Source organism: Gymnodraco acuticeps, unplaced genomic scaffold, assembly GCF_902827175.1.
Source record: "Gymnodraco acuticeps unplaced genomic scaffold, fGymAcu1.1, whole genome shotgun sequence".
NCBI lineage: Eukaryota > Metazoa > Chordata > Actinopteri > Perciformes > Bathydraconidae > Gymnodraco > Gymnodraco acuticeps.
The window spans coordinates 3,549,674-3,566,376 of NW_022989810.1; the positions used below are offsets into that span (position 1 = coordinate 3,549,674).

The following is a 16,703-nucleotide window of genomic DNA, read 5'->3' on the forward strand; positions in this document are numbered from 1 at the left end:
TTACAGTATATGAGAATGAAAAATGTAACCATGGTGATAAGGTGATGGTGATACTTGTAGAAGAGTATACTGGGACACATTAGTAACCAAGCTTGCTTTTACAGTAGCTTTATTGCATGCAAACACACAGGCCAAATAAAAAATGGTTTTGAGACTGCGCATCTAGCAGATCCCACCGGAATTAGGGATACTCATTAACAAAGAACTCACATCATTTCTTTAATCTTCATAAATCAAAGACATATTGGTGAAGTAACAATGCCCCACAGACATCATTTTATAGGATTCATTTAAAAATGAAATTGACAAATGGTGTCTCTCCGGGAAGAGAGAAGAAGATTGAAGTTGAGAAAAATATGAAAGGAGGGAGAAAGCAAAACACATTGACTTGACAACCATTTTGGCTGCCCTAAACCACATGACCAGTTGTCAGATCAAGTTTTCTGGTCATGTTTATCCCCACATTGTTTAAGGGATTTGCAGAAGAGCATGATAGATTAATCCCACTTGAGCTGCTCTTTTTCCAGTGAATTGCAAGAATTTGGTTTTATCAGTAGCTTTTTAACTCAAAATACCAAGTAGTGACAATATACTAATGAGAAAGGCCTTAACTTGATCTCACAAAGAAAATATGGAATATGTGGGCTGGTATGTAGGGTGGGCAGCCACTTACAAAAGCTAATTGAGTTTTTATCCTTCTCATCTGGCATTGGCTCATGTACAGGGTAACCGGAGAGATACTAATTGCCCAAAGCGTTGGCTTGTGGACGGTAATAGAGGTATCGTCAAGTACTATCTATTATCTACATATTGTGCTCATGTTACATACTGTAGCACTTGAAGAATATTGCATTTCATCTGTCCGGAGGCTGTCTGAGCTTGTACTGTATCTGAAGCCTATTTCATTATTCTCCAGAGCTACTGCCAGACTGTTTTGCTGGCATGGAAACTCGTCTCATTTCATACGGAGAATAGAAAATGACAAGACGGAGCGCAAAGGGGCGGAACAACGTACTTGACAACTGGGGGCCGAGATTGTAACTGGAGATATGTGAATGTAAGTATTGTCACATTCACTGAAGCTCCCAAGAGAGAGGGCTGTATTAGAGATCTTGGATATTATACACTAAGCTTACAAAGGTATAGAGGCCTAAAAGTGACCATTTGTAAAAGGTTATTAGAGAATTCGAGATAAACCTGTGCATCAATTAATAATTGTGTTGGATAAAACTTCAAATCAAATAATAATCCAGTACCAATTATAGCAAATGTTCTATTTTAACTCCCTAAGTTTGGCATTCTCCTATACATTCACATATTAACTCTTAATAATAGCTATCACATACAGCATAGCTAATAGTAGCTACAGTATATTATCCTGCAAGCTAACTCAAACAAAGCTAACTAGCTTACACTACTTAGCAGTTAACATACACTTTATTATCTGTGTTACTGTACATGGAACTTTAATTTACAAAATTAACATCCAGCTGTATTGAAGAAGGCTTGAAACTATTAAAAGACCATAAACTTATTAGGAAAATGTTTACTAAGGTAATAAATAATGTGAGAAGCATGGTCATTTTCTCATAGACATCTATAGAATCAGACTTCTTTTTGTAAGAAGAGAAGTCAGATCTAAACACATAAAAGGAACAATTGCTTTTTTTCTGAGGTTATAGGGAAAAGCAATTGGATTTATCTTCACACTCCATTTATTCATAGATTAAGTCAGAAATATAAAATAATACATTATGCAAGACATACTTAAATTGTTCAGAATGGGGCCCCATAACAAGCTGAGTAATGTTGTTTCAACAGGCTCCAGCTAAACCTTAACGTTGGATGGAAAAAATCAGGATAGATATTCTGCCGTATCAGCTATAACAAGGAGAGAAGTATAAATAGTTGTCCAACATTTAACTTTAACCAGAACAGAGATGTGTAAAGAGCCGTGAACAATTATTTCATTTTAGGCAAAATAACAACTTCCTATTTTCTCTGTAAGTGGTGTAGCTGGAGGAGTTTAACCAGTGTCTTGTACCAACAGATTAATGACGGGAACACAGCTTTCGTTTTCTGTGTGGACCATGTAACACCATTTCTTGAAGGCCTGCCGAGTGTTCTAATTTGAATACGTTTTCCCCACATGACCTTGTAATAGTGTTGCAGGAAGTCGTGATCAAGCTCCTCCTGGCTGTCTCCGCTCCCGGTGCTTTGCTGCTGATGCTGAGACCATTACTCACTGTGACACACTCTGCTGATCAACATCATATTACCCAGCGCTTAATGTTGTTCCCTGCTGACCGTCAGCCTTGCAAAACAACCACCAAGGCTGTACGAAACGCAGCATCATAATTGTTTAAAGTGCTTTCCTCACCAAATCCCCATTCACTGCTGTACTTCTTTTTGGAAAACTTTGTAATGTTTGCTATGCAACTTTGTTTGACATTCTGGTTGATTAGTTATTGATCATTTCCTCTGAACTACTGTGAGAAAATCCACACACTATGCAAGAGAAAATCTTTTTGTAGTTTACCTCCTGAGGCAAAAATTGCTCTGTGTGACAAACAATGCTGGGTACAGTAAAGACTTTAATTATTCTGTACACCTCATACTAGGAAATTGGACAAAGAACAAGAGTTATATTTGCCCCAACTCAATATCTTCTTAATATGACACATTAAGGAGACCTTTCAAAGCTTCTTTGTTCTCAGCAATGTAATTCTACGGTGGCCGACAGGTGCAAACACGTTACAACAGCCCAAAACATTTCCATTGGGAAAACGTGTGCAGTTAAAGAAATGATCCAAATAAAAAAACACAAATATGGCACACATGCAAATGAAGAAACATACATTTAACCAACTTGACAACACATGCACAGCATTTAGAAAACATTTACCAACTTGACGAAACAAGCCCAGCGTTTACTATAAGCGGTGCATTATACTCTTTGCTGCAAATACAATACTCTGCAAGAAGCTCAAAAAACAGTGCACTTGTTGGCTTTCAGGGATTATAATGTTGACCAACTGTGACTTGAAACTTACCAACAATGTTTTATTGACTTATATTTACAATGTGATCGCATGATTTGTTCCGATATTATTGCAGATCTTCTGTAAGCTGGCTAGCTAATGGAGCTTATATAGTCATTTCAAATAAAAGGACAAAACACTTACAATTATGAAACGGACTAACTCTTCCAACAGAGACAGTTGGTGTAGATTTTTCTTCATTTGCATGTGTTTTGGAACATTTTTGGAACGTTTTTTGAAAGTGAAGCACATCCCTCGGAATGGAAGTGTTTTGGGCTGTTGTAGCACATTTGCAACTGTCATCCACCACATTATTCCCTAAGTGAATAAATGTTTCTCAAAAGCAATGTGTTTCAATCTCTATGGTTTATGATCTACCCTGGAATATAGGCAATTCATTTTTTCTTAACCATAGACACTGATATTTTTAGATGAAATTGACTTTTAATCACTGAAACTGCAATTAAAGTGTCCATCTCTGTTCATTCCATTAACTGTGAAGGTAGCCCTTTCCAATCTCTTACAATAAGACCCTGCGAAAATAGGGATGACCCTGCACCAAAAACAGAAAACAACTAAGGTTTGATTGATTGGTTTTCCGTACATATCTGAAGGTACTGTACTTTCCTAGTTGTTATTTTCTCTATCTGTTTCATTTCTCCCTCTGAGGTACAACATACACACTTCAGAATAAATAAATAGTATCTCTATCTTTACCATACAGTGTACACAAATAAATCAAACCAGAAAAAGTAAATGTCAAATCATTTGTATTCTTAGAGACATTTATCACTTCAATCAAACGTTATTTCAGGTTATTTTACATCTCAATTAAATCATTTCATGAAAATATTCAATCGTATATTAAGATACAAAAAAACAGACAAGAAACTCATGCAGACTCCTTTATTGTATCGATTATACACCCATTACTTGCAAAGATAGTGAGTTCTCAGCTGAACACATTGAGTATAAAGGTGATTAAAGGTATTGAGACATTGTAAATAGCTGTTTACTCAGGTCTGATCATGACCCTGTGTAAACATAAAGATGGTGTCACTGAGCGGTAGAGTACCATGTTTCAATGAGCTCAGGGTTGAATGTGTTATCTGATCCAGATTAGGTTTCCAGACTACCAAATCCAGATAGTAGTAGATGGTCTCATAATTTAATCTGGGCTTCCTTTGTCTTCTAGCTCAGTGACTGTGCTTACACAAACACTGTTTCACCAGTTCTGATATAACAGAAATCGAAATTTGATACAGGTATATGCATTTCTCGCTTAGATATTCGCCTTTTTGTGAATGTAGCATGAATGAGCCTTTACCAACACCATCAGCAGCTTTGCAAGGATTGGGTAGAGAGATGCCTGCCATGAAAGCCCACATGTCTGGCTGTAAGGAGAAGACAAATGCTCTTAAACATCATGAAAGCCTTGGATATCAACAGTTTTTGGAAAGGCACGAATATTAAAACACCAACCTTTTCAATAAGGTTAAAGTCTGCCACCGGTGGAAATATTTGAAGAACATCTTGTTTAATTGCAGCATGCATAGCTGCGTTTTAGCATAAATCACATTTTAGGAATATTGTCTTTTCAGGAATAAGGGGCAAAACTACAGATAATTTAGGCATGCAAAATCACAGCCTCTTTAACACTCCTCATTGCACATCAGTCAAGGATACAAAAAACACCAGACACCAAGTTTTCTGTTATTTTATTGTATTGTTGCTGAATATTTTGTACATAAACCAGTCAGGCAAGGCAAAAAAAACGTACACAAAGCTGGCTTTCATTGGTGATGTTGTTTGTACCCAAAACATGACCAGTTTTAAAAGGCCAGCCATCCTCTCACCACATCTGTTAGGACATCAGCTTGTTAATGAAACAAATGAATGTAAAAAACACTTCTCCCCTTCTGTTAAGGGAAAACACAAGAGAACCCTTGATGGTTGAGCCCAGCACCAGAAATACATGTTCACACATTATTAGTGTCTGATTTAAAATGCATAGGAAAGACTGCTATGAAATCAACAAAAACCTACCATGTGTGCCAGATCTGTGGGTGTAGTGCTCAGAGGAAGTTTATCTTTACTACTTTAACATTTGCTATCCTGAGTGAAGGCCGACTTCTAGGGCATAAAAGGTTGTGGGAGATTTATTATACAGTCTGACATCTGGATTCATAAAACTGAAGAACTGAAATATTATCCAAATATCTATATCTGTGTTGGCTATATTTTATCGATTGACAGTGCTAATCTTTACTAATCTGTGGCCGAAATGAGTATTCAAATACTGATCATGAAACACTCAGGGGAAATACTTTTTTCCAGTTTTCACAGATAGAGTGAAATGATCATTTAAGGAATGTATTCATTTATTTGTACTGCTTCCTAATTCATACACACAGGAGAGAAAAACATTTAGATCTGACTTGGAAAATTGATCTTCACAATTTATTTTGTTCTAACTTTGCCTCTCACGGGTTCCATAGAGATATATTTTAGCTACATTTTATCCGGGACACATATTTTTCTTCAAGGGGAAATCTTGGAACTTTAAGAAAAGAACAATGATGTAAAATCTCTAAAGTCTTCTGAGAGTAAAGGTCACCCAGGAAAGGTCAGTATATTATTAACATTTTACATCCTTAGCTATCATGCAGTTAATCAACAGTTGGTAAAAAACAAACTAACAGCCTTACCTGACCCTCAGTGACGACAATACTACATATAAAAGGTCAGTTTTGGAGAATTTTGACATTTTACATGTACCAAGTAGAGTTCCATCTTTGAAAAAGCAAGCAAAAGCCAGCAGATACCTTATCCTGATCCACGATGCTGCACTCGCCTCCTTATCCCTCCCATCCCTGCATCTGTTCCTCGAGTACATGTGGCAGATGCTCGCTTGGAGAGGCCGCAGCGCTGTCAGTTCACATCCGTCTTCGTTTAGGAGGCGCATGTTCATTAAGTCCAACATGGCTCAACAGGAGGCAGGCTTCCACAACGGGCTCATGTACAGCATCATAAATCCACATTAGAGAAGCAGAGGCATCTCATGTGGTGGGAGGCTGCAGAGGTGATGTTGATGACAAGTAGTCAACGTCAGAAAGCATAAGCATTACTGCCTAAGATCAGCAGCAATGACGGCACTTCAGAGAAAAATCGTTGTCATAATTCCATTCTACAAAGCGTGTCCGTATGTCATTTACATAGGCTGATTTTTTTCCACGGGAAAGGTCAGTGGCCGGGGCAGCTCGCCAGGTGTTTGTGGAGCAGCCGACCAGTGCGGTGCGGTGAATGTAATTATGATACTCTGGCAATCTGATAACCTGCCAGTCTGTCTCTCCACGCTAGGAAAGTGCACTGGCATATTAAATGTGGCTCAACAAACACGGTTGTGAGCAGGGAACAGTGGCTGTGTGTGCAGTATTATGGGGCCAGTGTGGGTCGGACAGGGTCCCACTGATAATCAGGTTTTGAAGGCAGGTGTGCGATTATTTAGGTATCTTACTTAGTACTCTTGTAATACTTTATTTTATTTAGATTTATCTTGCATTAATGTTTTGGACACTTAATGGCGGTCATTAATATCCATTGTTACATAGGTGGAGAGTGTTCGTAAGCAGACACATAACAAATATTTTTCGGTCTATTGATGCAGTTTAGTTTGTGATCTACATCTACATTTTTACGATATCCAAGTTTCAAATCGCCAGTGTTGGTCGATTGAAACTCTGTAGTCTGTAGCTCTGTTAGCATCTGGGTTTGTAAGCATCTGGGTCTGTTAGCTTTGGTAGCTCTGTTGGTCTGTTAGCATCATGGTCTGTTTGCATTTAGCTCTGTAATGGCGCATTTCCACTACAGCGCGGTTTAAGCGTGCTGTGCCGTGCCCGGCCCGTTTTTGGTTGCGTTTCCACTAGGCGTAGTTCCAGCTAGCGGGTGCTTTTTCACAGTTTTTCTGGCTCTCCAAAATTGAGGTTCTTTCCGGGCCAAGTATGCTAAACTAGTGAGAGAATCGCTGGCAACTACAACAAAATGAACATATTTTACCGTGATTTAATTGTAATACACGTTTCAAAATGATGCCGAAGTAACAACATACTGATACCGGTTAGTTTTCTTTTCAAAATACCAAACAGACATGTTTTATATAGGTATGGCCCTTCAATATATTATTCAAATATAGCATGATAGGTCCACTTTAATATAATTAATATTATTAGCCACTACCTTGAAATAGCTATTTGCTGTGTTCATTCCTTCTGGTCATATTGATCGATTAAACTCCAAATATATTTTAATCTTGAGGTTTATTAATTAGCTTTTGCGTGTTTCATCATGTTTATGCTTAAGCTATACTCATCTATATCATACCCCTAAAAGAGCCTCCTCGGGTCAAGGAACAGCAGCAAATGGATGATACTTTTGTCCTTTTGTATTTATACTGAAGACAGCACTCCTCCCCAGGGTGGTACATAAACTGCTTGAAGGAAGCAACGTTTTAAAGTCCAAGGACAGGGGGACAAAAGTGTCCCAGTTAGAGCCACAGATAACATGAAAGATTTAAACATAATTGGCTGAAGATTTGCTCTGTGAGATGGACAGTGATATGTATTTAGCTAGAGGGAAAATGAGGCTTCAGAATTGTGAGTTTTCAGAAATAAAGTGAAGATCTTAGAAGGTCACTGGGGTTTTTTTCCACACAAAAATACCCTTTTTAGGGATATCTTTAGAGATAGTCACACAAGGACATTTTTTATTAAAGGCTCTAAATCTTGAAGATACAGAACTGATCTGTATCGTCTTTTCTTGACCCATCTCTTATTCATTGGAGTCACTCAGTTCACTGCCATTCATTGTAAATAGGCATTTGAGTATTGTTTTAGATAGAATTTAAAAAACTCTCAATCTGTCTTTAAACCCAGAGTATAAATAATAAAGCGCATTCACACACATTTGATTATTAATGCCTCCAATTGACCATCAGTATACTATATGCATTTCTTATCAAATCCAGTCAGTGCATAACTCCTATCTAAACTAGGGGTGTGCTGACCGGAATCTACTGTTGGTAGATAGCTGACACTGAATAGGTATTGTACAACCCCACTTAAAACATCTTGACTATCCCTTTCATAAAAGATGTTCAACAATGGGTAACCGTGAAATAAAACTATGTTTGTGTCTATAATCAAATCATAGTCCGGCCTCAGTGTAAGACATACAACAAACTTGAAGAGGACAAACATTGACAACTACAGTGTCTGCGACAAAGCCTGTTTGTGGCAAAACTAACAGCAGTTTTGATTCTGCCATAATAGACAGCAAAGATCCCAGGGAGCTGCCCGAGACACACCGCTGCCTTGCTGGCTGACACCACAAGTCAAAGACCGGCTATTTAGACGTCGAAGCTGTTTGGAGACGAGCACTAACAAGAACAAAGAGGCCACTGAGTGATCCAGGGAAGGTGTTTGAACACAGAGCACTCTCTAACACTCATTCTTCTTCCCCTTCAACCATTCACTCTCTAGCTTGCGTGCTTCCCTTTTTTTCTCACTCTAATTACACCTGCTCTGCCAAGCGTGGCCCGAGGCGTGGCTGGGCAAAATCATTCCTTAATATGAATCTGCAGAGTGTGTGAGGAGGACTCACTGACAGTCTCTGTGGATACATTAGGTTGTAAGCAGCCACCTGCACCTGTACACTCCTCCTGGGACAAAGAGGTAAGGAAGCCTTGCTTTGGGGAATAGTGTGTGAAGTGAGACCATCCATTTCCAAAATGAACCTGCAACTATTACAAAATCCCCACTCAGGAAACGACTGCTTGTAACCGATTAACAGGCTGAAATCTACCTGCAAAATCTAAATCTTACAAGGCTGTATGAAAGCCAGATATTAAGGTATGACTATCAAAAGTCTGAGAAACACACCTTAAAGAAAGGACAGTTCATCCCAAAATCAAAAATACTACATTTTATTTTTTCTGAATGCAAAAAATTGGCATAATGCAGCGCTCAAGAGTGCTGGACACTTTTAGCCCTCTCTTAGGCATCTTGGCTACATAATATCGGAATGCACAACCAACCGCAAATTCGGTGGCTCCGGTGAGAACAACACTAAACAAATATAAGTTATACTAATAAATGAATCACTAGCTAGTGTCGAAAAGAAGCCTCCATTCATTATTGGGTTAATTGAGCAGTCTGTAGTAATGTGTTACTGCTATAACAATAAAATGTCTTCTTGTGCCAACTTGCTGGATGTAATTTGGTGAAAAGTAAATAGCTCCTTCATGAAACTGCTCACAACAAGGACTGTGTATTAACTTGAGTAACCGGGTCATCATTCATGTTTCGTTTTTCAAATACATTATTTGTGTCACTTTGAGCTCCACAATCTATTTCCATTATATTAGAAAGAAGGCAGACATCTCTTTACCCCATATCCCCAACACTCACCAAAACAATCTAGATTGATAAGTAGCACTACGGGTAAAAGCAAAAGTATATATTTTTGATTAAGAGGGGAGCACTCGCTTTATTGCCAATACAAATAATGATCCTATTAAACACAAACCTTGCAGAATATAACAGACAACCACACACTCCTCCTATCCACACAGATTGGCAAATGCTGTTTCTGAAAATAAACGTCTCTAGACAAAGATATTTTCCAGGCGGGAAGTGTGAAGCTGAAGGTGTGACGGCACGTCTAGAGCCCACAGAGACAGTTGAGCGGCTGCTGTGTTTGCCGGGAGAAATGTGGGATTATTAAAACCAGCCAGAGCGGAAGACCAGACACAGAGTGTTACACAGCGCTTCTCTTCCGCACGTCGAACAACGTAATCAGACAGATCCGCTGATGAAAGATGAATGAAGGATTCTCATACTGAAATACAAAGGTATGCCATGTTACTGCACGCCTTTGAACCCTGCAGGAGACATGCTGCCGTACCACAAATGACAAGAAGCTGCAGGCTATGTGAGGCCAGTTTTAGAGATGATTGTGTGCAAAAGAGTGAGAACTAAAAGGAGATGGAAATCATTATCTTTCCAGGTGCTTTTCAAAAGGGCCAAGGAAGGTCATTGTGCAGACACAACAAATATCTTCATTAATTTAGACTGCTAGAGAGCAACATGCATGCTATACCCTTCAAAGAAATACCACACATTCATTATTCATCCATTCTATACTGGAAAATAGACATTGAATTGGTATAACCGCTAATAGAAAACACTTTTTTCCCCAAAGAATCAAATTCCTCTAAAACAGGGTAACATGAAAAGCTGCTTGAGCTCATTTCCATAATACTGGCGCGCCCCACGGGTTCACTTTGCCTTCATTTGCATGTGCCAAGAAATGGCATACACCATTTTTCTCCAAGTTTTTTTGCAGCTGGTTTTCATTGAAACTGCTCTATGCTGGAGTCTACTGGTAGAAGCTGCTGAATGTGAAACCTGCCCACTTATCGCAGCTCGCAATATTTGGGGGAATTAGCCGGGAGCCAAGGATTTTTGATCAGACTCACAGCAGGAAGCAAATTGGTTCGGAGATAAAAGTTTGCTACCCTCATCACCTATGGACCAACAGATGGAAGCTCATTTAAATGCAGACAGTATGCCCTCTATTCTAGTTCTTACATTTGACTTTCCTGCTGCAGGAAGTTGTAATGAATGACAAATTGCTTAATTGTTGCATTAGGGATACTACAGTATAAATGCCATTGACAACTGGAGTAAGATTTACTGTGAAATAATTGCTGTGCTGCGATACAAAACAAACACAAACAGCAGTATGAAACAAGGAGAAAATGTTATCAATATGCTGGTTCTGTTATTAAGTTGTAATGCGTGTATTTTGTCCAGTATATGCTGCAGTGACATGGAGGTGAAAATAAACACGGTTACTTCAACACAGAAGAAATATAAAATATCCCATTAATCTGAGACAATTTTTAACCAACAGATTGCTTTTTATATCTATATTTCTTAATATAAGGAAAATATGTCTGCCACATTGGGAGGTTACCTGAAGATCTTGCCTACCATTGCAAACATTTACCATGTGTTTCTTACAATTTCCTGCTTAAGACGGCTGATCAAAAAGGGCTTAATGTAAGAATATGTTTTTGTCACATTAACGCTGGTGTTTGTAAGGCAGGCAATGTTTCTTGGGTTAGGGAAGCAGGGGGTCAGTTTTAGTCCCCCCAGATGTTGACTCCACGGTTGGATCATGTCAGCTGTTGCACTGCCTCAGGATGGAATGAGTGTCTCTACAGTAAGTCAAAGCCCTTAGAAAAACACTCCTATCTTTTTTGATTGAAGGTCCTTAGTCGAGACAGATGCCAGCAATCCAGAGGCATTTTATTTATCCGAATATCTTCACAGAAAAAAAGAGCAATTATATCTACCTACTAAATCCAAAAACTATGCAATGTGCACTATAATCATTCAAAAAGTAGGCATACTGTATATCACAAAGTCACGTATTAAAAATAACAAACTCATAAACAAGCAGTAGAGCATTTCTCGGCAGCGAGAGAGGCATAATGAGAAAGGGATGCAATATGCGTTTTCTTCCACTTAAAAAAAGTACTGGATTTGTTTCTCCTTTAGGAAAAAGTTAAAATAACTCTGAAAAAAATGTTTTCGCCAGAATTCATTGTCCATGCAATGTTTACACAAGAGTAGACATCACAGCTGCCAGCTACTTGTTTTGGACATGCTGCAGTGGTAGAATGCAGGTTGAGATTGGGGTTAATTATCACAGATGTCAAATCTGAATAGCATCATGGGGGGAAAGGGGGGAAGGGGGGGAAGACTTTCATGCAAATTCATTCAATATCTCACTGAGGGCTCCCAGACAGTGTCCCGTCCTCGCTCACACATCCGAGTTGATGCTCAGGTTGGCCAACCGAGGGTCAGAGTTTATCTCATACCTGTAATGGTACCCCTCCATGTGGTCCCTACAAGCGTCCCGGATGTTGTACATCCAACGCTTGATGCCTTTTCTGTTCAGGTAGAGCACCAGCAGGAATATGACACCAATCAGGGCCAGCACCAGCCCCAAGAAGACATAAGAAGTCTCCAGCACGCCCTCCATGTCGCCCAAACACTTCAGCCGGGCCGGAACCAGCTGCAGGAGTGGCTGGCGCCTCAGGGCCTCAGGGTCGGAACAGGTCAGGTTGTGCACGTCAACGACCTGAGTGGAGTTCTTCAGCCACAGCAGCATGTCGTCGATGAAGCAGTCGCATCGCCACGGGTTCCCCGACAGACGGATGAGGAGAGCGGGCTTGAGGTCGAACTCCTCCATGGAGGTGGCGGGAAGATCCCTCAGGCTGTTGTCCCTCAGGTCAAGTTCAAGAAGCGGGGGCGCCCTCAGCGTCCCGTTCTGAATGGTGATGATGGAGCTGTTCTGCAGGCTGAGGGTCACCAGGCTGGAGAGGCTGTTGAAGATATCATCGGGAAGAATCACGAGGTCGTTGTTAGACAGGTCCAACGCCGTCAGCTGGACGAGGTTTCCACTCTGTAGGACACTTTGCAGCACATCCATGGAGGAGTGGTTGTGGACAGACCTGCTGAGGTTCAAGAGCTGCACTTTATTTTCAAGAAGGAAAGCTCTTCCACTGAAAGTCTGGATATCGTTGTTGCTCAGGTCCAACCGCACAAGGTTGGGCAAGTTGTCAAATACCATAGCATCCACAGTCTCCATCTGATTCCCACTGAGATAGAGATCTGTTAACATTTCGAGGCTCGTTGGGAAAGAGTCCACACCGATATGGGAAATGTTGTTTCCTGTGACGAACAGGAATTTGGTGTTGGCCGGTAAAGAATGCGGAATCGCGTCCAAGTCCTGGTTTTGGCACTTCACAGTTTGGGAAAAGCACAAGCATTTGTCAGGACAGCCGTGACAGGACAGCACGGCTGCGAGGAGGAAGAGAAAATGCATCATCACGGACATGTGTTTGCTTCCCTGGATTTCTCCGCGCTCACGTCCATACGTCGTGCTCAACAGGCGCATATTGGATTGCACAAATAAGTGTGCGCCGACCGTGCGTAAAAATTACTTTGCAACAATCCAACGCAGCCACCCCCTGGGAAAGTTTTTCGACTGTGTCTCCCGGCTCTATCCTTTCGAAAACGGCTCCCAGTTCCAACTCAGACTCCATATAACTACCCCCAAACCATCCTTGTGTGGGTTAAGTCTACGTTTCCATAAAGGTGATGTGGGCGAAGCTCGCAAACTTCGAGGCTTTCCCTCTTCCTGTGTATTTCAAAACCTTAAAGACAAGGTAATTTGTTCTAGTCCCGGCAAAAAACAAATCGTATCGACAAATAACTTACTCGGACAGCTGGTTCTGAAAAAGACAATCCTCCTCCTTGTCTCCCAAAGGTGCCTTGTATTACTACTTCCAGCTCGCGTCTCTCCTAAACGTCGGGAGTCTAGAGGGAAAGACCAAACACACACAGCAGCACAGTGCAAACCATTGGAAGGAGGGAGCATACCATTTTCCAGAAAAGGGGGGTGAACTGAACCCCTTACAAGTTTCGTTCTGACTTAGATTTAATTTTCCACTCACGATTATGCCACATAGGTTTTTTTTAAATATGTAAATTACTTTGGTAGTTTAAGATATAATTGTAAACATGGTAACTAATTCCCTCAAATGACCCGTAGCATTAGTTCTGCTGCTGCAGAAAGTGAGCCGGTGTCTTGGGGACCAGGGACCTCTAGGGGTCCCTGAGGGAGCTCCAGTGACGAACAATTCAACCTCACTATGTGCAGACTATAATATAATGAAAGAAAATATATGTGTTCTCATTAGACATTTACAAAACGTCATGATTTTTTGCAATCCAATATTAATCATTACCAAACATATACCAATGTTCAGAGGAAATAAGATGTGTTTACATAATGGTGTTTGCAGTGTGGGTATTTTTACTTTTAATAGATGACTAGCCTTTTATACATGTAACAAGTGACTAATTTAATCACTTCATCAATTTAATGTACGTTATTGGATTTAATACCTTACTGGTTGCAAGTGTTTAGTTAAAAATAAAACTTGGTTGTATATTTGGGATAATCCAAAACATATCAAGTAAAATCCAGTCTGTGAGTTAAACCAGCCAACATTGCTAAACACTGATTACTATCAAAAATAATTTATGGCATATTCTGCTTAAGAAGCTTTTTCGGAAAATAAATATTAGTATAGTAACTGTAATTGAAAAGTATATGCTTTTTGAGTAACTGTTTCAGAATCAAATGTATTGTGTAATTTAGTTAAATCCAACTACTCCCAACCACTGGTTGTTTGATATAAAGGATTATAAAGTTGTGTGATTCATGAGAGGACTGCAGTTTGATTATTTATGCCTATCATAAGATCTGATACGGGATCTAGTTGTACACAACACTTTGTGTAAACACATGGCCTAAAGGACTCAAGAAACCAAAAAGAAACTCAGAAGAATCACATTTATCATCTGATCCTTTGTTAATGTCACTTTGCTGGACCCATAATTTACTGCTGAAAGACAGAGTCCCTTTTGAGGATTATATGAATCTACACACTATACCCAATGAAAGGGGGGAAGGATTTTTAAAAATGTATCACATGTCAACTTGTATCTCCATATAACACAGAAACACAGACAGCAAGGCCAAAATCAGCAAAGGGAAAATAACTAACCCTAACCCTAATTTGGATAAAGGTGCTTATTCTCATTTTCAGATTTCATATTTGTATTTTGTAGTTCTACTGTGACATGCTCTGTTAGCTGCCTGGCTCTGTTGTGATTTGTAAACCGCTTAGAGATGTCCCGCCCCTTACCCTATACGTATAATGTGTTGGAGCGCTATAAAGCGAGAGTGTTACATAGTGATGTCGCTATGTTACAGAAGTACTCAAAATAATCCAATGGGGGCGTTTCAGCGAAGTGGGGAGTGTTTGGGAACTCGGGATTTCAGCCTTAGCCTGTCAGACCATTTACATGCACAACAACCTATAACACACTACAGGAAATGGACCCAACCCCCCCCCCCCCAAAAGCATAATAGGGCCCCTTAAACTTATTTTAACAACTTTCTCAAAGAGTCTAATGTGTTTTCTGCAAACAGCCATTTTGGTACATCATCTTTTCGGGTTTCTTCCTGAAAATTGACCTAATTATTTAAAGTCAGAATGAACATTTCTCCTGACTGTTGTATCAATGGATTATTACTTACGCAATAATGCAAAAGCAGAAAAAACAATTAACTCAACTCAACTCAACAATTCATTGAAAAATCATTTTTGTAAAGTTTGAATTGTATTTGTAGTATAAAGTGACATCAGAACAAAATACAAAACAATATTGTCATATGTGTAACTTTACTTTAGTAAATTTACTTAAATATGATAACATTTGTTTTAGTAAACCTTGAAGTGTCCTTTATCTCTTTAGGTAATTACTTGAGTGGCAGTGACCTTGTAGTTGTCTGCTGGATAAGAACTGTGGCTATGTTCATGCATGAATGGTGAGGGAGGACATGCTCATCAATATCTCATATTTGGAAGCCCCCCAGTGTAGATCCCAGTGTAACCCTAGCTTTACCCTCATTCGACCCCTTCCTATTCTTAGCAAGGGTGAATGAGACAATCATTAGAGTAATTCCATGAAACCTGGATCAAGGCTGTAAGTGATACTCCACCTGAAGTCTTTCTGTTGGAACTTTGATGACTGACGTGATGCTCTTGTAGAGAATCTGCAAACGTTTTACCTCCACTTTTGCTCATGAAATAGGTTTTATGGGGAATATCAAGTTATCTTTTTCTCTATAAAAGGAACACACAATTATTGTGTCTTTCTTGTGCAGACATTATTAAACAACTCTTACACTGTTTTGCAGCTAAGCAAGATTAATTAAAAAAGAGACTGTTTATTAATGAATGAATTTAATTGTAAAATTGTAAATTAATCCTAAGAAGTCTTGTCTTCTTGTACCATTTAATATTTAAGAAAAGGTATAGTATTTTTGATTAACATGTTTCGTTTCTAAGAATTGTATCACGTTCTTTTATTTGTATTTTCTTATATTTTTTATTGATTTCTCTTTTCAAACAATAAATGTAAAGTATGAAAAACTTCAGCAACAAAATACAATTGAGGAAACCCACACACAAAAAATGAATAAATACGTACAAATAACTTTTCAAATATGTTTTGTCATTTTTCTTTTTATTATTAATCAATTTATATTACAAAAATACTAAATAAATATATCCCAGGACATCATGGCTACAGAAACAGCACACTGATCAGCTAATACCCTAAACATATCAACCAATAGAATACTGGGATGCACACTTCCCGACCAATCAGAAGTCTCGACATTAAAGAAGGTTTTTACCTAACCTGCAGGGATTCAGGCTAGTAGCAGTCAGTGCTGTCAGATATAGCATCAGTGGAAAAAAAAACCCGTTATCTTCTCCTATTCTTAGTAATGACACAGTGGATGGACGTCGTTGATGCAACTTTCTCCATGTCCTCTTTTTTCCGTAACTAGCGGAAGGTAAGACATGATACGACATTAGTTTTCCATAGCAAAACAGCTCGCTGACGCTAGCTTTCGGTGATGTGTCAGTCAAGCTAGCTGCCAAGCTATAAC

The 16,703-nt window shown here is 39.3% G+C and overlaps 2 protein-coding genes across 2 annotated transcripts in view; one reads left to right on the plus strand and one right to left on the minus strand.

The window, feature by feature from the left end:
• Positions 1 to 10,883: 10,883 nt before the first annotated feature.
• tpbgb (trophoblast glycoprotein b) lies at positions 10,884 to 13,499 on the minus strand. The gene has a single exon (XM_034227884.1). It carries the CDS (start codon positions 13,065 to 13,067, stop codon positions 11,928 to 11,930), a length of 1,140 nt encoding a protein of 379 aa, XP_034083775.1. The 5' UTR covers positions 13,068 to 13,499; the 3' UTR covers positions 10,884 to 11,927.
• Positions 13,500 to 16,407: 2,908 nt separating this feature from the next.
• Positions 16,408 to 16,703, plus strand: part of ibtk (inhibitor of Bruton agammaglobulinemia tyrosine kinase) — a 38,432-nt gene continuing 38,136 nt past the window's right edge. Inside the window, 1 exon segment of the mRNA XM_034229445.1 lies at positions 16,408 to 16,607. The gene's annotated coding sequence lies outside the window, so the exon portion shown is untranslated.